We start from the raw sequence: 24,909 nt of genomic DNA on the forward strand, positions 1-24,909 counted from the left end.
AAGTTTGAGACTCCTGTATTACACTAAATTGACTCTTGTGAGCTCTAAGTCATGTTATAATGCTGTTTCCTGCTCAAAAACAGACCTAGAGTTGTGTTTTGTTTCATTCACACGTGTCTGTCTACACCTCCAAAGCTCAAAACGCTCCGTTCCACCTTGTGATGTCATGAAGTGGTAGTTTTACGGTTAACGGAGCTACTTTTACTTTTTGTTTAGTAGAGATTGGCAATTCCAGTGGTAAAATCATCCAAATGATTCTAGTGAAGGTGTGTGGAGTTTAAAAACACAGTGGAGCACTTCCTGTACCACCACATGATGACATCACAAGGTGGAACAGAGTGTTTTCAGTTTGAGAGAAGAAGAAATCAGCCTAAATACGCAGGGTTAAACATGTGTGAGTGAAGCAAAACACAACTCAAAGTCTGTTCATGATGAGAAAACAACATTAGAGCATAAAATAGGGTCTTAATTGAAAAAAAGTACAGGTTTATTCCCAATCCGTAAACTCCAAAAAGCTAAAACTATTGCTAATTAATCCAGGGGGGAATTGGAACGGAACAGTGGAGAAGCTGTGACGCTGCGTGACAAGGTTGTGAACCCCATGTCTCATTGCACACGGCGCTTGACTTCAGAGCGCTCTCTCACCTCGACGTGCTTGTTAGCGAGGAGGAAAATTGAAAAGGTTGTGCGTTCCGAAGTGAGGGAAATACGAGGGAAAAAGGCAGAGGACACAGGCCGGCTGTTGTTGCGACACTGTAAGGAGTTCATCTTTAGCTCATTTGCACTTGGAGATCAGAGCAGGCGAACCGAATTTAGAAAGTAGGGATGTAAGCAGGTGCGACGCGAGATCTTCAGACGTGTTGCTGTTACTGTGTCAGCAAATGTCATAAAAAAAAGTTTAAATAAATTGGCATCTTAGTTTTTTTTTCCTCATAAAAAGAAGGTACAGTCATACTAATCTGATTAGTGTGTAAACGATTGTATTGCTAAGTTAATTGGACACGTCAAAGTAGATCTAGAATAAAATAAATGGAAAAATATTGCAAAAAAAACAAAAAAATCCAAAGAAAAAAATACACCACAATTGTATTATCTGTTGTTATAATTATTCAAATCTGACTTTTAATTATATGCGTCTAATCATTCCTTTATAAACCCGCACGGTACCGCACAGCCCTCACATCACACTCCTGCTCAGGTCACGTCTAATTGGTTCCCTGACTCGTTTGAATTGTCGGGCTGAGAGCCAATCAGCTCACAGCACGGCCATGTGTCAGTGATTAATTACCTGTGCTCGCAGCTGTGCTAACGAGCTTAATCAAGTCCTTGTGAAGGAGATTTCCATTAACTTGCAGGGCCAAAGGTGATACTAATAGACTCTTTCTCACTATACCCCCAGCTTCTTTACATTGTGTTTTCTACTTAGTTTGATTTGTTCATGAGAGATGTCAAGAATTATGGTTATTATTTGAGAATTTATAATCATCACAGGAGGATTACAAGTTATCGATATTTAGTTGTGTTGTAAACTAATAATTGGAGGAAAAAAATTGAAATTGTGACCATCTTCTGGGCACGTCACCGCTTTATTTTGGACAGAAGGGGGGGGGGGGGGGGGGGGGGAGCGCGGCCTCTGATTGGCTGATTCCTTCCTCACTGTTGTTCTGTGTTGAGTTAATGTTACGCACTGGTGAACTTTAGAAAAAAGATGTTGGGATAGTCACTCATCCAAATGATTCTAGTGAAGGGGTACGGAGTTTAAAAACACAGTGGAGCACTTCCTGTATTACCACATAATGACATCACAAAGTGGAACAGAGTGTTTTCAGATTTTAAAGAAGAACTCAGCCTAAATATGCAGAGTTTGTGTGTAAAACGTGTGAATGAATAAAAAAAACACACAACTCCAGGACTGTTTGTGATGAGGAAACAACATTAGAACATACCGTCAATTTTGGACTATTGAGCGTACCTGAGTATAAGCCGCACCAACTAAATTTGAAAATAAAATTAATTTTGTTAGTCACTTGAATATATTTTTGAGTTTTAATTTAAAAACATTCTTTTTTTTCGTATATTCTTCCCCAGATCTCTCACTTTTGCCTTTACCGTTACAGAGAGCCCCCCGGTGGACGTTAGCCGGTAAAAATCTATAAATTAGCCGCGCAGAGTTCAAAGCGTGGGAAAAAAGTAGCGGCTTATTGTCAGAAATTTGCGGTAGATCAGACAATAGCGTGACGTGGGCCGTTTAATGACGTCAGAATATCATTTCCAAATCTGACTTAATGGGAAAAAAAAGCTTGGTGTTTGGAGAAAATATTGGCAAAGGTACATTCCCAGCTCGTGACCTCGAAAAAGATAAAACTATTGCTAAGTGAAAATGTTTGGATTAGCCAATCAGCAAAGACTTTGTAGCCACATGTCGCTCTGTCAAAAAACAAGACTTGTAGCTCAAATACTTCGTCTAAATGATGAATCGTGCTAACAAGTTTTAATAAATTAGGTTATATTATGGATAAGGCTCATGTTTTTCTTTATTTGTATCTTAAATCGTTTCAACTGTACTATTATCTTTCATATAGTGAGCGCTCATGAGCTTTATTCCCTGTGACGTCATCAAATCCACCTGTTCCAAAAGGTGAGTGCGTCGAGTGACTGTTCTCCGAGTCTGTATCCGGGAGCGCACGAGAACAAGAGTCTGCAGACCGGGAATTGAGAAACGGCTCAGGTTTCACTCGGAAAAAAAAGCTTTATCTCAGGGGATTTTCTGGTTTCCGTGTCGTCAACCTCATCCTGGATCTATCAAACTGCTTCCATGAGCGTTTATTTAAAGACGAACAGCACCGGTTACATGTCAGTTTCGACGTACAAAATGTGTAATTGATCACGTTTGAAGCTACAGCGAAAGTCCGAAATATTGTTGTTAACTGTAATATAATCAAACATAAATATTTAGAAAGTAGAAGAGCTGTGCGACATCTCTGAGGAACATTTGTTGGATCCCGCGACTCACCGCAGTTTGTGATTTTTGTAAGTCTGATACAGTAGACCTTGCGAGCCTCTGTCATTTCTAACACAAAACCAAAATATAATGCAGAGTGATGATAAAAAAGGTGTTCCGGTTACACAATGGAAGCTCCAAATCACCTAAAAACTGAGCTAACGTGTCGGGCAGCGCTGTAAACTCACAATTAAAGCCATGTTTAAGTTGTGAGTCCCTTATGTTTGACCTTTATGCTAATCACAAATGCTAATCCAAGCCACCGCAGCTGTACTTTTCTACAATGTAATTAGTTGTATAAACGACCACAGCTGAGAGTAGATTAGGACTGTTGTGATCCGCGCGGCTTTTGCATATTTCCTTTAGAGTTTACATTTGTTTACATTAGCGACTGGATCCTATACGGCCATCTGTGGGATATAAGTGTCATGAAACAATTGAGAAATAAAATGCAGATTGGTTTAGACCAGTTGTTCTTAAGATAAACTTGTTGTTCTTGCAGTTTATTAACTTATGGTTCACACAAAATTTCAGTTTGAACTACTGTATTTTCTGGATACGTCACTCTGGAGTATAAGTCGCAGCTGTGAAAAAAGCATAATAATGAAGAAAAAAACATATATAAGTCACATTTTTGGGGAAATTTATTTTACAAAATCCGAGACCAAGAACAGACATTTTATCTTTAAAGGCAAGTTATAATAAAAACAATAAAATAGAGAACAACAGGCTGAATATCCGTGCATCACGCTAACGCTAACGTAACACATTTATACTTATTCAGCGACATGAAGCACAGACAGAACTGAACACGTGTCTGGTTTGTTAACGTAAGATATTAACAGTTAATCAGATAAATAAAGCAGAAAAAAAACAAGCAACAAGTTTACTCTGGATCTCACTCCAAATCAATAAATCCACTGAATTCTTCATCCTCGGTGTCGATTCTGAACAAATCCACCAACTCCAGAGGTAAAATAATTTCACATATAAGTCACATCTGAGTATAAGTCGCACCCTCGGACAAACTATGAAAAAAAGTCTGACTTGTAGTCCAGAAAATACGGTAAATATCAAGACTAAGTGCTTAAAAATACCTTTTTAATACCTTGATCAGAGGTTGTGCCATTTGTAATATTTATTCACTGTCTACAGATTAAGATGCTATGGACAACAAGAACAAACAAGACAATACACAGATATTCAATGGTTTCAACTTCCTGTTAATAAGCGTCATGTTAGGATTTTTCAAAAGATAACATTTTTGGTTGAAATATTAATTGCCGTGACAAAGATGCTAGTTTTTCATCACGTTGAAACCCGTGAATAGTTAAAAAACATTGCAAAAGAGGCACCTTCATCATCACCAAATCACAGCTTATTTAACAGACACTTGCTCTTTTATTGTCTCAAGGTTGGTGGTTCGATGAATGCTGTCATTGTGTCCTTGGGCAAGGCACTTCGCACCCGCCTTGCCCCCAGTGTCTGTGTACTCTGGTATATGAATGTGTGTGAATATATAAATGGAGATAGCTAACTTGCTAGCCACCCCATTCCAAATAGGAAGTGAGCATGGACGCACTTCCGGCTCCATCGATTCTGGCTCCAATTCACTTTCTATTGAAAAACTGCCGCTCTCTTTCTGTAGCCGCTGCCGTCAAACTCATTTTGGTCTTAAATGTTCATATTAACCCGCTCTACATGATCCTGTTGTTTATATTTCACTATTGTGTCCATAACTCAAGATATGAACATTACTAACAAACAAATCAGGCGTCTTCTTTCCCAGAGGTCACTCCCTTTAGCGTTAGCAACAGGTTTGATTGACAGCGTTGCTAAGTGTTGGTCGCTATGACACTTGTAGTCGAAATTCTAGCCTCGATTAGCTTCATTTGACTGAAACCAAACGCTACGGGTGACGTCATACCGCCCGAGTCCACGGTCTCTGGTGATGTAAAGCGATTTGAGTGAAGGATTTGACCATTTATAAATAAGTTTACAGTTATTTTTATTGCGTTACGTAGTGTTTGTAGCTGCTGTGTTCCTTCCCTCATAACGCTCCATGGGGCTGAACACATCTGTTACTTCGTTGGACTTCACTGTGTTTGTGTCTGCGGGGATCTGGGTGGCTCTGCGTGGCTCGGCGTGGCTCTGGGCTTGACTGACACGATGTGAGTGCTGCTGAAGCGTCAAACGTAACTGTGGGAGATTGAATCAGACAATTAATAGTAACTTCCTTGTGGTGCACGCAGCGGCAGGGTGGGATGAAAGCTGGAGGCGGGCTCTAGTTTCTTCCACAGTGGTAGAGAATGTTTAAACAAGATGTGTTCATCAGAAGGGAAATGAGTTTGATGTAATTAGGCCGACACTGGTTCATCGTGTTTCATCGGCTGATTGTGCAGAATTTGAACGTGGCAAAAATGAAAAGCCTTTTAAATTTGAGAACTAAATGATGTCGTGTTTGAATTGATTAGAGGCAGCAGAACACTTTGGCCGAAATAACGGAAAAAAACGCTTTGAAATCATGGAAACTTAGTCAGATACAAAATCGCTGGGCTCTTTCACGGTAACAATGAGTTATAATGAAAGCAGCATTTTATCCAGTGTTGAAATATTCCTAATACAGGGAGTGTTTATTGCATTACTGTGTTGGTCAGACAAAAGCAAGAGATATTTTGTTTAATACAGCCTCTAACGAGATTAGTGTTTGGCACTGAAAGAGATTCTATTTGCAGTAGGAGCTGTGCAGGAGGGGCTGGGACTCGTGCTTTTTTTAAACAAATAAATGAATTCCTCTTGCTGCTACAAATAGTTTCTAACTGCAAGGCGTTTTACTATCATATTTACCTCCCTGCGTTTTCTCCTCTTGGATTTTTCACTGCAGAATAACGGCATCGCTTTAGTCAAAATGTTCTGACTCAGCACAGTTTAGCCCCTTAAAGACGTATTGTGCTTGTGTCTGCTCTATAGTTAGAATCTATGACACACATGGATCATCCTGTTATAATTTGCATATTTTAAATCGCAATGTTCATCTAAAACGTGTGTCAAACTCAAGGCCCAGGGGCCAAATGTAGCCCGCCACCTCATTTTATGTGGCCGTGAGAAGGTAAATTAAAAGGCAGGGCTGTCATTTTAAAATAAGCATTGACCATAAACTAATGAGAAACTGAGAAATATTTGCAAATAATGATCCCAAAATGTTCAGGAAGATGAAAATTGTCGGCAGTTTCAAGAACGGTGAAGGTGAATACAAGTTTCAAGGAGAAAAACCTGTATGTTTTTTGTGTTATGAGACGGGGTCGGTTGTGAAAGAGAACGATCTACGTCGGCATTTTGATACCAAACACGGAGCTAAGTATGCAAAAGTTAGCCTTCAAGAAACTACAAATTGTCCGATAATTAAAAGGCTGTAAAAGTCTGTTTTTGAAGCAGCGCTGAAGGTCTGTGAGCAGGCGAGCCCCGACCAGATACACACTTTTAAAATGTCAGTTTATCGGGGGATACGCAGTGACACGGACATGTCATATTTGCAACTTGAGTAAGTAATAAATACAAGTTAAAAAGTAGTTTTTTACATGACATTTGGTTACATTTAGTGACATTTATCCTGCCTCACAGTTGCATTTGGCCCTTGATGGCGGCCATTTTGGTGATGTGGCCCTGATCTAAAACAACTTAATAAAAAAGGAAACAAATCTGCTGCTGCGTTAGAAAACTGCATAATAGGAGCTGACGTCGCCGTAAACGTCACCACAATAAAGCGTTGCGTAGCTGTCGCTGCCCTCTATGGATAGCTGCACATCACACTAGTGAGCAGGTGATTTTTCGTTTAATTTGTACCAAAATGGCCACGTGATGCTGTTGAATCCTTCATGCATCAGCGATTAAGAAAATAAAATTGGATTTGAATTGAAAATAAGCGATTAAAGATTGAACAAACACGCACCAAACTCTCCAAAAACAACTACAACATGGCTAAAAGCTCTGAAAAGTCAATTTTTCATAATAGGTTCTGCTTTTACACATCGTCTTGTAAATCAATTCTCATTCACGACGTCGTCCTCGCCAAGGGGCAGCGCGATGGTCAGATACACAAAGTTAAGTCTACAGAAGAATTTCAAAACATGCAATTACTCGCTCAAATGGGACTCTCCCTCAGGGTAATAATAATATTGGTAAACGCAACATGGTCACAGTCATTATGGCCACAATCATTTTCAGTTAAGTTTTATTTTTCACAAAAATAGCCCCGGATAATTCAAAGTGCTTTACAGAATAAGAAACACATTAAAATCACAATACAAACTAATAAAAAACATGAATAATCATCGTTTTTATTGTGTAAAACTTCACTGTGTTGGTGATATTTAGTTTAAAAAGTTTGAATCACCAGAGTTGCACGTGTCGTGTAATGACATAAACGATCAAACGTGCACTTACCTGGCGAGTCTTTTTACCCGTTACACCTGGATGACATCACATCACTGGACTAAAAGCGCTAAAGCCATTACATAAAGTTCATTTATATTTTTATATTGTTGTAAATCAGATCGAACTGAACTCATTTTCTGAAAAAAATGTTGACGTCTTTCTCATTTTGACACATTTATATTTTTATCCAAAGTCGTTTTTTAGTTTTTTCCACATTCGTTTTACGACATAAACCTTACAGACCTGTGTAACTTATCGCATTTGTTTTAAAGATTTTCTAAAGTTTGGGCCGAGTGGTAAAATGTTCTTTGTAAAAACAGGTACAAGACGAATATAAACCCGTTTGTAACTTATTAAAAAAGGCTTTGACTCCAAAAAAAACAAACAATAAAACAAAAAACGAAATAAAAAAACAACAATAACCTCGCTCCTGATTGGCTCCTTGGTTGCTATGATACTACTGCTATAACTTCTAGCCTCGATTAGCTTCATTTGACTGGAGCTAAACGCTGTGGGTGACGTCACACTCAGTGCACAGTCCATGGCGTAGTTTTGATGTAAAGTACGATACAAAATGTGCAAAATCCCATCGAGTAACCCCATAAATAACCTGAGTTTAAGCATTAGCACGATAATGACGTCAGTGCGGCGCATAAATGTCATAAACAGTAACAGTATCAGCAGAAGTAAAGTGCTGGAAGTTAACTAAGTACAAATAGTAAAGTGCTAAAGTAGTAGAATTTGTACTTTACTTAAACACATTTTACAGTGGATACTTTTACTTTTACTTCGCTACATTTGAGAGCAGTATCTTTACTTTCTACTCAACTACATTTTTGAACAAGACTCGAAAGTAAAAAGTACGTTTCATCTGATCGAGGTGTTATTTTGACCGTGATCGTGGAAACCTCTTGACTTAATTTTTCGAGTTCAAGCTACATCTTTGAGAAAAACAAAAAAAATACACAAAATTCATAAGAAATTGATACGTATTCCTCCTGTTGACCAAAATATGTCTCATTTTGAATCAGTATCACTACATTTAACACTAACAAATGAACAATACTTTAACTTTTTACTCTTAAAGTCCATTTTTAAACAGGTACTTCATGCGATACTTTTACTTGAGTAACCTTTTACCTCGATATGTCTTTAGCGATGAAATCTTAACCTTCAAGAAATCACTCCAGTTCCACCTGAGTCATTTGAGTTCACCGAAACACAAAGCAACGACGCAACGGGAGCCCCTTTCTTCACCCTTCACTACGTCCAGCAATATTTTCACTTTTTAATCAGCGTGTTGAGCGTTTTAATTGAATAATACATCCTTTGCATGACAATTTGAAGTTTGAAGCGGCGGGCATGAGAGCGTAGCATACGGCTCCATTATTCTGAGTGATGCCTGAACGCTGCCGCCTCCTCGGAAACTGTCAGCGGTGGTCCAACTCAAGCTCCACACTTAGCCCACTTTAAGCTGCAAGGCTCTGTGTACCGTTTCCGAGCCAGTAATTGAGCCTTTTTCCGTCCCCACTTGGTTACAGATTTTTTTTTGCGCTGATGTCATTGTTGGCGAGTAGCTAGACAAACGGGGAGAGCGTTGACTCATTCAGACAACATGTAGCCCTGAGTACGCCATTATGCATAACACTTAAGTTCAGGCGTTTATCTACTCATCTTCTGCGCTCTTATCTAGCGGGAGCGTGCCTCAAAGCCAAAGCGAGTTCAGTGTGTTTAATAAAGAAGCAAAGGAGCCGTGTTTCCGATGGTGCGATAAGGAAAAAGGTCAACGCGGTGTTTGAAGGTACGCTGACCCTGCAGTTACATGAGGAAGTAGGGTTTTTATTTATGCGACTTAAAGAGCCGATATTACACAAAATGGACTCTTGGGAGATTTAAGCCGTGTTGTAATGTCGTTACGTCATCAAAAAACAGATCTGGAGTTGTGTTTTGTTTCATTCGCACGTGAGTAATCCTTTATTTTGAGCTCAAAATGCTCCGTTCCACCTTGTGATGTTATGAAGTGGTAGTTTTCAAGTCAATTTCTAGCTTTTACCTTTTGTTTCAGTAGAGATTTGCAAGTCCTGAGCACTTCCTGTATTACCCCACATGACATCACAAAGTGGAACAGGGTGCTTTATGTGAGTTTGTGCGTTAAAATGTGCGAATGAAACACATCTCCGGGTTTGTTTGTGATGAGGAAACAAGCAATGATTGTAGCAGAGATCAGAAAATAGCGTCATATGGGTCGTTTAAAATATTAATTCTGAATTTAAATGTCTATATATACTTTTTTTCTTTGGATTCTGAGTCTGGACATAAATAAATGATGATTATGACAATGATTAATGGAAAATTTCTTTGTTTTTTTGAGGTTAGGGTTGTCAAAAGTATCAAAAAATCAGACACTAATCAGTACTAAAACTAGTGTCAGAACTAGATTCTCACTTGAGCAGGTATTGGACAGAAATGAACCTTTCCTGAACAGCTTTAGGATGATCTAGAGCTGTATTAGAACAAGTATAAGACGCATAGACTCATATACGCTCATGGAACATTATGGAACCTACCTGGACGACTGAGGGAAATAAAAAAGAAAGTGCTACAATTTAATGTTGAAAATCACTGTTATGAACCGTCAGACTTGTCATTTTGGTCTTAAAATGTTCATATTAACTCGCTCTACATGATCCTGCTATTTTTATTTTGCTCTTGTCTCCGTAAATCAAGATATGAACATTAATAACAGACAGATCAGCTGCCTTATTTCCCTGAGGTCACACCCGCTAGCGTTAGCAACAGGTTCGATTGACCCGCCCGCTGCCAAACCAGCGATACACGTGGGAAGGGGCGTTACCTTCAACATCGTCGCTCCAGATTGGCTCTTTGGTTGCTATGATACTCGCGGGCAGAAGTCCAAATATGGAAATGAGCTCCAGTTTAGCCGCTATAACCGTTAGCGTCGATGAGCTTCATTTGACTAGAGCTGAACGCTGTGGGTGACGTCACACTCACTTAATCCACTTCTTTACACAGTCTATGCTACATACGGATTTTATTACTCAAAAGTAAAGTTAGTAAGTAAAGAAAAACTACGTAACAAAGGCAAAAGACCCCACAGTGAGGCAGCAAATGTAAAATAAGGATGGCGCTAACTCTATACAAGGACGTAGGAGCTAACAACGAACTTTCTCTACCCTAATGAAAAACTACACATAAATTATTCCTACACTAAATAAATAAACGAAAAACAGGATGAAAAAGAAGCTAAACTAACAAAACGCTAAGGATCCGGTATAGATGTGCCAGCAGGGAGCAGCGCCGAGTTCGTACAAGACAAAAAATACTAGTAAAATTTTGTATTTAATAAAGTAAAAACACTTAACTAAATATGTACAGATTGGCAAAAAATCTAAATCAACTAATGACTAACTAGGAATAAGAAAAATAGTATGAATAACTGGGAAAAACACTACAAAAATATACAGGTGGAAAAGTGGCCAAACAGAACAACATATATTATGTATCACAAAGACACAAAGTTGTGCAATCTAAATATGAAAGTGATTTATTTAAAGGGCCGTACCTGATTTTTATTTAAAAATATGTAAAACAGATCTAGTTCCTATCAAATGGTTTGCAGTGGTCGAGTTATTCTTCACTTTCCTAACGCATTCCTTCTAATTATTCAGTGAGTTTATAAGTGCGTTTGATAACTTTCGGAGGATGGAGTAGAATTTTATTGTCCCACTGCTAACAACGCTACGTCCTGGTTCACGGAGGATAAAAAACGCTTCATAATTAGCTGCAGACAGCACACACCAGCCTCATTTTAACCCTAAGAGCTGCTTTTTTTTTACCATCCCCGCTTTAACAATCTCCTTAAAAAATCCTCAAGCTGTTATGGAAGTGAATCGCCGTTCTCTACAAAATCATTTTCCTGCTCGCGTACGCTACCCAATCAGCTCGTCGTTTTAAAATGAAGTGCTGCGAACAGAGCGGAGAGACGTCAGAGCGAGCGGGGGTCACTGATAATTAAAAGTGAATATGAGATTAATTAAGAGCCCGTGTGCGTTTGATTAGCATTATGATGATTAAGCATGTTGGGCTCCGGCGGTAGTTGATTGACAGTGGCAGACTCCAGACCGCGCGCTGAAGAAACCCACGGAGGGATGGAAAGTAGAAACAGACGAGTGCGAGCAGCTGTGTAGGTCACCGCTGTGTGTCTGTGTGCGTCTGTGTGTGTGTGTGAGAGAGTCCTAAAGTCGGTTTTCTCAAGCAAGACTCTTCTATCTCTCTCTCTCTGTGAGCTTTAACAGCACCCCCCGACTCGCTTGCTCTCTTTCGCAGCTTTCCTCTTTGTCTGTCACTCTCTCTCCCTCTGTTCTCCCTCTATCTCTAGCCCCCAATCCTCTCCCACCAGAGCTTGTCGAGCACTGGGCCGATATGTCACTCTTCCTCTGCAAATCTAATTGGAGACAGGCTTTCATTGGCATGACATGGAGATGAGTTGCCAAATCCTTTGAGCCCCCCGCTCCAGGCTCGCTTCCTTCGACGCCCCTCGACGACGCTCAGACGCAGCAGCCGCCATGGAGGGAGAGATACGGAGACTATAGGCACCAAAGAGCAGCTCCTGACGATATATACATCTAAACAACTCACTGCAAACTAAACCTCGGTCTGAAAAAACGATCTATTAAAACAAACGTATCGAAAGACCACATGAACCTCACTGGACTGATGGTAAAATTGTAAATGCTCAGGTTTTTATATTGCCCTTTTCCACCTTCAAGACACTCAAAAGCGCTTTACATCAAGGAACCGCTCAACCATTCACGCACATATTCATACAGCAGGGTACGCAGACACTGGGGATGAGGTGGGTGAAGGGTCTTGCCCAAAGACAACGACACAACGACAGTATTCACATCCAGCTTTTTCAGTTCTGATACCGATTTTGTACTATGGCTTTAAGTGTTTGCCAATTTTTTTCCTTTAAACAAAAATACAATAAGACAAAACTGATTCAAATGTGTCGTGTAGCTGTTATTTATCCCTCAAGACACTATAGAACAGCTTATTAACAACTTGTACGAATAAAAATCAAACATTATGAGACTCTTTGGGCTAATTACGACCTGTAAATAGTCTTATTACATTACAGTTTATATGTCCAAACAGGATATCAACTGAATCGATATCCGATCCAGCAAATGTTCCGGTATCTGCGTCGATATGTGATGCCAGTGTCAGATCAGAGAGCCACATGTCAGTCCTTTGAATAGACTGGCGTTAGAGCTGCAAGATATATTGCAATCAAATCGAAATTTGAGTTGTCGCTATTAGCAAATTAGCAAAGACGGCAATTATGTAAGTCCTTTGCAAACAAAAAAAGCAAAACAAGGCAGGGCAAGTTTATTTGTACAGCTTAATTGGTACACAGAGTAATTCAAAGTGCTTTACAGAATAACACACATTAAAATCACAATACAACAAATCAGAACATAAATAATCATCATAAAGGTAACATTAAAAAGGAAGAGTGCAGAATAAAACCCTTTCAGTCACATCCACAGCTAAACAGAACAGTTTGGAGTCTGGATTTAAACATTGTCCAAGTCGAGGTCTGTGTCACATCTTCAGGAAGAATGTTCCAGGTTTAAACTGCAAAAAACTGAAACACTGATTCAACATGTTTAGTATTGGTTTAGTTCTGGTTTAAGTTGTTGTTTAGTCCTGCTTTAGTCCTGGTTTAGCCCTGGTTTAGTCCTGTTTTAGGTTTTGTTTTAGTCCTGGTTTAGTCCTGGTTCAGTCCTGGTTTAGTCCTTGTTTAGTCCTGCTTTAGTCCTGCTTTAGTCCTGGTTTAGGTTTTGTTTTAGTCCTGGTTTAGTCCTGGTTTTGGTTGTTGTTTACTCCTGGTGTAGTCCTGGTTTAGCCCTGGTTTAGTCCTGGTTTAGTCCTGATTTAGTCCTGCTTTAGTCCTGGTTTAGGTTTTGTTTTAGTCCTGGTTTAGGTTGTTGTTTAGCCCTGGTTTAGTCCTGGTTTAGGTTGTTGTTTAGTCCTGGTTTAGTCCTGGTTTAGGTTGTTGTTTAGCCCTGGTTTAGCCCTGGTTTAGTCCTGGTTTAGGTTGTTGTTTAGTCCTGGTTTAGTCCTGGTGTAGTCCTGGTTTAGTCCTGATTTAGTCCTGCTTTAGTCCTGGTTTAGGTTGTTGTTTAGTCCTGGTTTAGTCCTGGTTTAGGTTGTTGTTTAGCCCTGGTTTAGCCCTGGTTTAGTCCTGGTTTAGGTTGTTGTTTAGTCCTGGTTTAGTCCTGGTTTAGTCCTGGTCTAGGTTGTTGTTTAGTCCTGGTTTAGTCCTGGTTTAGGTTGTTGTTTAGCCCTGGTTTAGCTCTGGTTTAGTCCTGGTTTAGCCCTGGTTTAGTCCTGGTTTAGCCCTGGTTTAGCCCTGGTTTAGTCCTGGTTTAGTCCTGGTTTAGGTTGTTGTTTAGTCCTGGTTTAGCCCAGGTTTAGTCCTTGTTTAGTCCTGCTTTAGTCCTGCTTTAGTCCTGCTTTAGGTTGTTGTTTAGTCCTGGTTTAGCCCTGGTTTAGTCCTGGTTTATTCCTGGTTTAGGTTTTGTTTTTGTCCTGTTTTAGTCCTGTTTTAGTCCTGGTTTAGTCCTTGTTTAGTTCTGGTTTAGTCCTGGTTTAGTCCTTGTTTAGTTCTGGTTTAGTCCAGATTTAGCCCTGGTTTAGTCCTGGTTTAGGTTGTTGTTTTGTCCTGGTTTAGCCCTGGTTTAGGTTGTTGTTTAGCCCTGGTTTAGCCCTGGTTTAGCCCTGGTTTAGTCCTGGTTTAGCCCTGGTTTAGCCCTGGTTTAGCCCTGGTTTAGTCCTGGTTTAGCCCTGGTTTAGTCCTGGTTTAGTCCTGGTTTAGGTTGTCGTTTAGTCCTGGTTTAGTCCTGGTTTAGTCCTGGTTTAGTCCTGGTTTAGCCCTGGTTTAGCCCTGGTTTAGTCCTGGTTTAGCCCTGGTTTAGCCCTGGTTTAGTCCTGGTTTAGTCCTGGTTTAGCCCTGGTTTAGTCCTGGTTTAGTCCTGGTTTAGCCCTGGTTTAGCCCTGGTTTAGTCCTGGTTTAGCCCTGGTTTAGTCCTGGTTTAGTCCTGGTTTAGGTTGTCGTTTAGTCCTGGTTTAGTCCTGGTTTAGTCCTGGTTTAGTCCTGGTTTAGCCCTGGTTTAGCCCTGGTTTAGCCCTGGTTTAGCCCTGGTTTAGGTTGTTGTTTAGTCCTGGTTTAGCCCTGGGTTAGTCCTGGTTTAGTCCTGGTTTAGGTTTTGTACAGCAGAGACACTTTTGCCCTTTTCGCAGCGTTCCTTTACAGTTGTACAGTTGGCGTGTGATTGTTGGTCCAGAGGCTCTGATCTCAGTTCACTCAGAGTCTACACTCACCCTTTAACTAGAGGTTAAGCTCAGTACAGCACAGTTCCTCAGGGAGCCTTAATAAGACCCAAAGCTTTGTGTTAGTGAGCGCCTCTCCAGGGCCGACTCTGCACAAGGTGAACTGATGTCTCCCATGTGAGTCACTCCTCCAAAAGGCTCTTTGGGGCCAATTCACACAACACACCTGTTGAGGATTCTGTGATGCTATTTTAAGAGTCTGTTGTGCAGCTCAAATGGCAAGGAATTCTTTGAAGTGACTCTGAAGCAGGGAGTTTGAATCGGGAAGCGTGAAGTAGGGAAAGTAGAAAATAGAGCTATATCAGCGTAAAAAGGAAGACACCTGTGGTCGCTTTAAACCTGCGATCACTAGGGAATTATCGAGCTAATTTCATTGTATATTTAGATGATTTTTATATAATTAAACCAGCCCTATCCCGCAAAATGTCCTTTTCAGAACCTTTAACCATGTTGTAGTTATTTTCTTCTCATTTACCGTCTCGAAGTTGTTTTTTCGTGCATGTTTGAACAATCTTTAATCACTCATTTTCAAGACGTTTTGCCGATCAATCCTCGTTTTCACCGCCACCGCCACACGCCCACTGCTCTGTACTTACTTTGTTCTTCAGTTTTATTTTCTTAATTGATTACACGCGTAGGATTCAGCAGCGTCATTGCAGTCATTTTGGTCCAGATCTCAAAATCAGACTCTCGTTAGCGTCATGTGCAGCTACACGGCTCTCGTTTCTTTTATCAAGTCGCTGTAGATAAATATTTGTGATTTAAAATGTGCAGATTCTAACATAATGATCCTCGGGCGTCGTAGATTTTAACTATACAGTGGACGGTCTTCTTCTTTAAAGTTAAGATTTGGGGTAGCATCTATTTGTAGCTGTCACTTGAATAATCATTTCCTTTTCCAATCCATTTGACCAGTCACTTGTTCTGAGCCCAGGCTAACCAAACTTGACAGCTCAAATTACATGATTTGGCGCTTCTCAGACTATAACGTGAAACTAAAAGATAGCAGACACAAAAACCAGGGTAAATTAAGTGACAAATGGCTTTCTGTGGCTCATAAGGCCTCTGTGTGTGATGTGAAAAGACAGGCAGAAAAACAAGCTGGGATTCAGGCACCGCTAATGGCACAGGGCAGGATAGTTCACGCTATTATTGTATAAACGAATGGTCGGAGCTTTTAAAAATAGAGAACGAAAAAGGAAAGGGGAAGAGTTCAAGTGGGGGAAGGACGGCTAAAGGAAATCTGACGTGAATGACATTTGAATAATAGACAGGAGTAGGTGATTAGGACACGAATGAATGGGTAAGTCGGATGAGATGATTAGCTGTAATCTGTAAAGGACAGAATAGTGCCCTAATGATTGGTCTCAATAGCAGACTCACAAGTGATTACACTGAGCCCACTTTGTGAAAGAAGAAATCAGCTCAGAGTACCGCAAGAACCCCGTGCTGGGCTGAAAAAGAAGGTCTGAAAGAGAAGATGATCTGGAGAGATTTAAATATTATAGTTTATTGTATGTTATGTTTTTGTCCATACGCTCCCGATCAAAGTGTCCACTTCAGAACAAAGTGGCCACATTTTTATACAGCGCTTTTCCACCTTAAAGCACTTTACATCGAGAAACCAATCACACATTCACACACACCATACACCGACGTACACAGACACAGGGGTTAAGTGTCGTCCGTGGGAGCTGGAATCGTTCCGCCAACCTGTGGGTCAGTGGAGTTGACCATTCTACCAATGATGTTTATGCGGAGAGCGGGATTTGCGCCGCCAACCTTAGGATCAGTGGACAAACCAACTGAGCCGCTGTCGCCCTCTCGCCCTCGTAACCTCACTCTCTCTTTTTGCAAATTCTGTGTTAAGAGTCAGTTTGTGATTACTCATCTGTGCTGACATTGAACTGTCTGCAATTTAACGCATTTTTAAACTACCTTGATTAGAGCTAAACCAGGTTCAAATAAAGTCTGAAGCGTTACTACTTTAGTCCTAAGCAGTTGTTTTCCAAAGGAGCATAACAAAGCGTCTAAAATTTACTCTAGATCGGCTCTGTGCATAAAAACACCTGGCAACTTCACTGTTAGCATCACTACTTCCTGTCCAATCGTATCACGCTAAAATGAATAAATATTTAAAGACGAGGCAGTGGACAGGGAGCTGCAGGTGGATGTTAAAAACTTCACAAGTAAAATGAATACTTCACCAGAGACACGTCTGTGTTTAGAAAGAGAAATATTTATGTCTCAGTGCTAACGCTAATGCTATTTTTGAGGCATAATAAATATTAAAACAAGGACACACACTGAAGTATTCACATGTAAGATAATTGGAGGGTCTTTATTTGAATTAATTTGAATTTTAAAGTGCTTATATTACTCTATTTTGTGATCTGTCCCTGCATATTTAAGCTGAGTCCTTCTCTCAGACTGAAAACACTCTGTTCCACCTTGTGATGTCATCATGTGGCTATACAGGAAGTGCTCTACTGTGTTTTTAGACTTGGTGCACCTTCACTAGAATCATTTGAATGATTTCAGCGTAGGAATATCCAATCTCTACTGAACTAAAGCTAAAAGGTGCATGTTAACTTGAAAACTAGCACTTCATGACATCACAAGGTGGAACAGAGCATTTTGAGGTTTGGAGATGTACAGACTATTAATAAAGTGTTACTCAAACATGTGAAAATGAAACAAAACACAACTCCAGGTCTGTTTTTGAGGAGGAAACGGCATTATAACGCGACTAAATCTCTCAAGAGTCAATTTTGTGTAATATAGAACGTTTAATTTATTGCTTATTTTATGTTTTGTGATTTTAATAAACGTGACCGTCAGCTTTGAGGCACAGTAAGCTCGCTAGCACGGAGCCCATTAAAGAAACCGCATGTCACCAGACGTAGCTACTACAGAGTTATGGTGAATATGTCATCCGTGCGCGGAGGATCTTTTTAAACCCGTGTGAGTGACCTTTAAAGATCTGTTGGTGCGGCAAGCGGCGGAGAAGGATACGCGGTGGCCAACGGTGATCGGAACAACGGGAGCCATATATAATGTCAGTAAAAATTGTATGTCAATTGTGAAACCCCATCTTCACAATCCGATGGCAGAAGGTGAGCAGCTCTCGACCCTGGAGGATTTGACGGGGCTGGAGGTTATAAGTGAACGCTGCATTAGCTGTCAGTCAGGCGTGAGAAAACCTTCATTACCTTTGCGCCCTTGTAACTTTTTTTTTTTACTCACACTGCCCCCACCCCCCTCTGACAGTACGACGATACCTTCACTCCACATTGTTATAGGATTACCTCATTACAGTGAGAAGTAGGTAATATTATTTCTGTCCCTCGGGGTAGAAGTATGAAGGAATGGAGGAACGCTTTGATGTTCAGCCCACCCAAGGACCTCAGTCACTGCATTAGTAACACGTATGACAGGCTGCACATGTGGACGGTGGGGCATTTACAAAAGAGTGTAGTCAGTGCTCGAGCGAGTACAGCGGGAGATACACACCTGAATCTGTCTCGTTTTGATTCTCTAATAAAACCAAACTATCTAATTGTGGGTTTTTTTTGTTTTTTGTTTTGTTTTGTTCGAAAACATACATGCTGCAAACACTACGAACAGCCTGGATAGCTTTTACCAGAGGCTACACTTAACACATCTTGTAAAAAAAACACCATAATTGTGCACATTACACCCACTAAGTAGCTTGCGCAGTTCATCGGGGACGTTAAATCCTGGCCACGAGCTCTTTCAATAAACATATCCCCACCTTCTCTGACCTACAACAGGACGGCCGACACAAACCTGCTCTAACATCGTTCAACTTCTACATGGCTCAGAACTGACCCGAGTTTGACAAACCAGGGACACGAGCTTTAAACTGCGCTTCACGCCCACCCCCGAGCAAGCAAAAGTGTTTTGACAGAACTGTCCGTCCACGCACTCGGTAATCTACATCACAGGGAGGAAAATGTCATTGAAACAGGTGGCCGTGTAGCCTTGTGTGCCTCGAATGCTCAAAGTGGGACGACAGCTCTGTTACAGCTCCTTGATAATGAGTGATTCACCTTGTCTGCACGGAATAATAATTAGTTTATGAAAAGGTTTTGTCAGTGCAAATGTTAGCCTGTTTAAAACACGGAGAATTAAATTTAGAAGTCGGTGTCGTTGTCATCAGGCCAGAATACAAATGGAATAATCATTTTACCTCGGGCTGGATCGGGGCACGCTTCATGATCTCGCTCTACCTTCAGTCCTCCTCGTGCTGCATGACTCATGACCTTGTTTGCTGATTGGCTCTGTCTTTCTGGTTTCCAGGACGACCACTCCATGTTTTTTCAGTTCGGCCCGTCCATAGAGCAGCAAGCCCAGGTCATGCTCAACATCATGGAGGAGTATGACTGGTACATATTCTCCATTGTAACGACGTACTACCCAGGCCACGAGGACTTTGTCAACAAGGTACGTACATAAACACGACATACTTTTACAGAGGCTGTGTGGTCTGAGCTCTTACTGTTTTTGAAGTTCTACTGTCACAACTGAGCCTGTGCTGCAGTGCCTAAGCCTGCATGTTTTTTTCTCATTCTCAGTTTTAGTGATGCGCCAGTTTGATGGTGCTTTCAGATATGGGCACCGATATTGACAATTTTGATGGATTGGATATCGGTTCTGCGATATCGGTCCAGTCGATATCTCACTTTGGTCTATAAATCAGTGTAATAAGATGATTTACTGGCCAGTGTTGGCTGTAAACACCTCATAATATTGAACTTGTATTTTCAAAGCTGTTCTGTAGTTACTTTATATGATAAATAACAGTTAAAAACACATTTGGATGATTGTTTATTATGCTGTTTGTGTTTAAGGAAATAAATGATATTTATGCACTGGTATCAGTTGATATTGAGCAGATACTTAAAGCCAAAGGATCGACATCATAACAGAACAAGCTGGACTGGTGCTTAGGTAGTGACGATTCAGATTAGGGCTGGGTATCATTAAGAATTTGCCGATACGATACATACCTCGATACATAGGCCACGATATGATACATATCTCCATACAGTGCACTGTCGATTCAATACAAAATGATACGATATACTTTAAATCGATTCGATACGATTCAGTGAAAAATAAAGGCTTTCAGGACACTTAATGATCAACTCCATTTTCACAAAAATTAAATATTAATTGTGTTTTGTTTTGTTTTTTTGTTTTTTTTATTTAGCTTCGATTTAGTGAAGATAAATGAACATAAAATGCATTTTGTTTTGTGCATTTTACCAACTAGAAAAACACATCAGACCTTTACATTGGCCACAGTTTATATGAGCTCCACGTTTACATGTAACAGGGACATGTGCAGTTTAACGTCTCTAAAGGATCACAACATATTTACTAAAACAATTGTGATACTAAAAGGCTTTGTTAAACCAAAATTAATATTAAATAAACCGATTTCAGAATAATTTGATAAAATATACAAAGAAATGCTTTCAAACTATCTGGTGATGGACCTGAAACTACAGCTCAAGGATGTCCAAAGAGCCTACCAAGAACAGCTCCACATCAACGCCAAACAGAAGTGGAGACTGAGGGAGCTCGAGGCTGCGAATCAGGTTCCACTAAATGTTCAAATCTCTTTAGAAGAGAACCCACTGGTGAAGGACCTGAGGCGACAGCTTCAAGGACAGCAATATGTCAACGACAAACAGCAGACAAGGCTGAGAGAGCTGGAGGAGGAGGTCTAGAAGAAAAAAGCCCTTGAGAAAAAAGTTGAGGAGCTCCAGAAAGAGCTGAATGAAGCTCAAGAGGAGAAGGAAACCATCTTGGAGTTTGGGAAAAATCTCCTCAAACAGAAAGACAAGGAGAGAGACCAAATGATAGAGCAGGGCAGGCAGATGGTGAATGAATATGTGCAGGGCCTCTATGAGGAGAACAACAATCTCAAGAAGTTCTCCCAAGAGCAGCAGGCTCTTGCTCTGAGGTACCAAGTCAAGGTGGAGGAGCTCGAAGAACAACTCAAGACACAGAAGGCGAACAGCCACAACTACAGCGCTGATGTCTCTGAGGAGCCGGAGAGCACCCGGGACACTGTAATGAAACAGAAAGCCTCCATGATGAAACTGTCCCAGAAACTCGAGCTGTGTAAGGCAGAGAAAAGGGCTCTGGAGTCCACAGTACAAAAGACCACCAAGATGGCAGAGAGCAAGGATAAACTTCTGGTCAGCATCCAACAGGAGCTGCAGAAGGAACAGGAGGAGAAGAAAGCTCTGCAGAGGAGGATCACCGCCCTGGAGTCTGCCCTCACTGAGCAGAGGCAAACAGCTAAAGAAGCTCAGAAGAAGTCACAGGAGCTGGACGAGAGTCTGAACATCGAACGCAGCAAAGTTCAAATGCTGCAAAAGGACTTGGCCTCTCAGAAGATGAGTTTTACGGCTGCGTTGGAAAGATGCCACTCCACCCACAAGGCCATGGTGGAGGAGATCTCACTCCACCAGAAGACAATCAAGGACCTGAGCACAGCTTTGACCCACAGCGAGGAGGAGAGAACATCTGCCCTCCTCAGACGTGACGAGCTGCAGATGTCCCTGAAGGAGTCAGGGGATCAGGAGCTTCAAGCCGAGGTGGACAAAAAGAAGAAGAAGAGGAGGAGGAGGAGGTGGTTTACCTGGTGGAAGTGAATCACCCTCCAGCCTGAACCCAACCCTTTCTGAACCTGTGTCTGTGTATCTCGACTTGTTTCCACTGCACAAACTGTAAGTGGCACAAATGAGTTGAGGTACGACACACACACAGGTCCTGCATTCTAAATAAACAAAAAAATAAAAAAATTCAAATGAGTCTAAATGGATGTTTCTTCCTGTATCCCAACGGTTAAACATTTCTTACTTGTGTCTTTTACTGTGGCAGTGAAGAGGTGCTTCTCACAGTTTCATGGGTCAATCTGTAAAACTGCACTTTGTAATTACACTGAAAATATGAGCAGCACATTTAATCTCACAAATCTATTATTGTCGTCACATCTCATTGAGAAGTTGCCGATAAGATACGATACACTTCAAGTCGATTCAGTGAAAAATAAAGGCGTTTGCGACACTTAATGATCAACCTCGTTTTCACCAATAAATATTGATTGTATTTATTTATTTATTTATTTAGCTTCCATTTATTGAACATGAATGAAAAGTACATTTTGGTTTGTGCATTTTACCAACTAGAAAAACACATCAGACTGTTCCATTGGTCAGAGTTTATATGAGCTCCACATTTACATTTACACAGAGACATGTGCAGTTTAACGGCTCTGAAGGATCATAACATATCGACTAAAACATCTCTGAGACTAAAATCATTTGTTAAACCAAAGTTAATATGAAATAAACCGATTTTAATCATCAAAACAGTCAGATGTTCTGGATAAATGAGTTTCTTTCCTTTAAACAAGACACACAAATGTAGCACTGTGACAGAATAATTCGGTAAAATATACAAAAAAAAAGTCCTCTTGGCGATATATCGATACTGTATCTTTAAATGAAACGATACGATATCTTTGCACACGTCTAATTCAGATCAGAGAGTGTCCTTTTAGGTTTCAACCAACTGGACTTAATTGTAAGAACTGCCAACTCAAAAGAGCCACTCATGAGAATCTGCTTTCTTGAGAAATAACACACCAAATGTTAAAATCAACAACTTGGCCATGTTGTTTTTGTAATTAGTCAAAATTCCTATTATCAGTAAAAGCTATATTCGATTTGAACATGTCCGCGTTGTATCTGCGGACACACGTTGTACATACAGTTCCTTTAAGACACTAAATGTTATTGTTTGAACTCATGTCTTTGTCCGTTATGATCAAACAGACGGTTGTGAGGAGCGTTTGACCAGATGCAGGGAGAGATTACTGTCTTTTTTGTTCCTAAGTCTTTTTTTTCTCCTTTCATCCTGGCCTTGTTAGATCTGAGCTCATTCGCAGAGGCCTGTCACCCTCTGCACCGTGGTCTACCACCAATTTCCTCTTAATAAATAATATATGAATCTATTTTTTTATCCTTTTGGCTCGGCTTCTAATAGGTAAAAATGTGGATCTTTGAACAGTGTATTTTAAGTATATTTGGTGAAATGTACAGTGATGCTTGTGTGTTTCTGGTGTGTCTAAAAAAAACAAATGTATTTTATTTTGATTATATTATACAATGTGTGTAGAAAGTGTTAAGAATTGAATATGGATCCATTTGCAGCCACATCGCACAAGAAGCTAAACTGTAAAGCCAGAAACATTTACATCATAACAACAAATTTTCATTCTTTTGGAAGTTTTTAAATAGGAAAAAGTCATTACTGTATCCCACAGACTGTATAAAGAAGTGAACTGAGTGAGTTTGACGTCACCCACAGCGTTCAGCTCCAGTCAAATGAAGCTAATCGAGGCTAGCAGGTATAGCGGCTAATTTGGAGCTAAGTCCCATATTTGGTATTCCAACCGCGAGTATCATAGCAACCAAAGAGCCAATCCGACGCTGGGCTCTTCAACGTAACGCCCCTTCGCCCCTTGCACCGCTAGTTTAGCAGAGAGTCGACGCTTAGCAACGCTGTCAGTCAAACCTGTTGCTAATGCTAACGGGAAGCCACCTGATTTGTCTGTTATTAAAGTTCATATTTTCATTTATGAACAAAATCGCGAAATAAAAACACTAAGACCAGTTTTTCAATAGAAAGTGAACTGGAGCCAGAGTCGACGGAGCTGGAAACACGCCCACGCTCACTTATTTGGAACATGGCGGTTAGCGTGTTAGCCATGTCCATTTATTTATACAGTCTGTTATGCTCTCACACTTTCACAATCCGTTTTCATGTCGTTTTCCCAGGTCCGCAGCACTATTGAGAACAGTTTTGTGGGCTGGGAGTTGGAGGAAGTGCTCTTACTGGACATGTCGGTGGACGACGGCGACTCTAAAATCCAAAACCAGTTAAAGAAGCTGCAGAGTCCTGTGATCCTGCTCTACTGCACCAAAGAGGAGGCCACCACCATCTTTGAAGTGGCCCACTCCGTCGGTCTCACTGGTTACGGCTACACCTGGATCGTGCCCTCGCTGGTGGCCGGGGACGCAGACCAAGTGCCGTCGGTTTTCCCTATAGGTAAACCTCCCTTTAAAGATGCGTTCCAGAGTATGGCATTAAGCGGTTCTACGTTTATGTACACAACGGGTCAGATCTGTGGAGGAGTGACACTATAAAAACAACACATCTTTTCAAGGAATTTTAATGTTCTAATGTTGTTTCCTCGTCACAAACAGACCTGGAGTTGTGTTTTGTTTCATTCACACATGTTTAACACACAAACTCTGCGTATTTAGACTGTTAGTTCTTCTCTCAAACTGTAAGCACTCTGTTCCACCTTGTGATGTCATCATGTGGTAATACAGGAAGTGCTCCACTGTGTTTTAAACTACACGCACCTTCGCTAGAATCATTTGGATCATTTCAGCCCTGGAATTGCCACTTTCTACTGAACAAAAGGTAAAAAATGTAACTTTCAACTTGAAAACTACCACTTCATGATGTCACAAGGTGGAACGTAGCATTTTGAGCTTTGGCCATATAGAAAAACTAATAAACTAGGGTTACTCAAACATGTGTGAATGAACCAAAACACAACTCCAGGTCTGTTTTTGAGGAGGTGACAACATTCGAACATGGCTTAAATCTCATAAAAATCGATTTTGTGTAAGACTTAACCAAAAAAACACCCATAGTTGCATAAAGTTCAACTGTAGAATCTTCCAGACAAAATGATAACATCCCCATGGAGACCAGCACGCAAAGGACCCCCCTCCAAAAATAACATTAAGCATCTTTAAGTATTAATATGAATGTCCTTATTTTCATTTATAATTACAATATATTAAAATAATGTGGTTTTTTTTAATGGTTGTGTGGCTGTTTTATCATACAACAGTTTACTCCAAATACTTCTGCATTCATCTGTTACTGCCTTAGAATGTGGCCACATAACTAAATCAAACTTTCTGAATTAGCTA

General features: G+C 40.5%; 1 protein-coding gene across 1 annotated transcript in view; it reads left to right on the top strand.

Annotated features, from left to right (window-relative positions):
- The window catches only part of grin2bb (glutamate receptor, ionotropic, N-methyl D-aspartate 2B, genome duplicate b), a 116,188-nt gene that overhangs the window by 56,728 nt on the left and 34,551 nt on the right, over positions 1-24,909 (top strand). Inside the window, exons 4-5 of the mRNA XM_033969292.2 lie at positions 19,178-19,321; positions 23,737-24,007. Coding sequence (XP_033825183.1) covers positions 19,178-19,321; positions 23,737-24,007 — 415 coding nt within the window. The remainder of the gene's footprint in view (positions 1-19,177; positions 19,322-23,736; positions 24,008-24,909) is intronic.

The sequence above is a fragment of the Periophthalmus magnuspinnatus genome, chromosome 1 (assembly GCF_009829125.3).
Source record: "Periophthalmus magnuspinnatus isolate fPerMag1 chromosome 1, fPerMag1.2.pri, whole genome shotgun sequence".
NCBI lineage: Eukaryota > Metazoa > Chordata > Actinopteri > Gobiiformes > Gobiidae > Periophthalmus > Periophthalmus magnuspinnatus.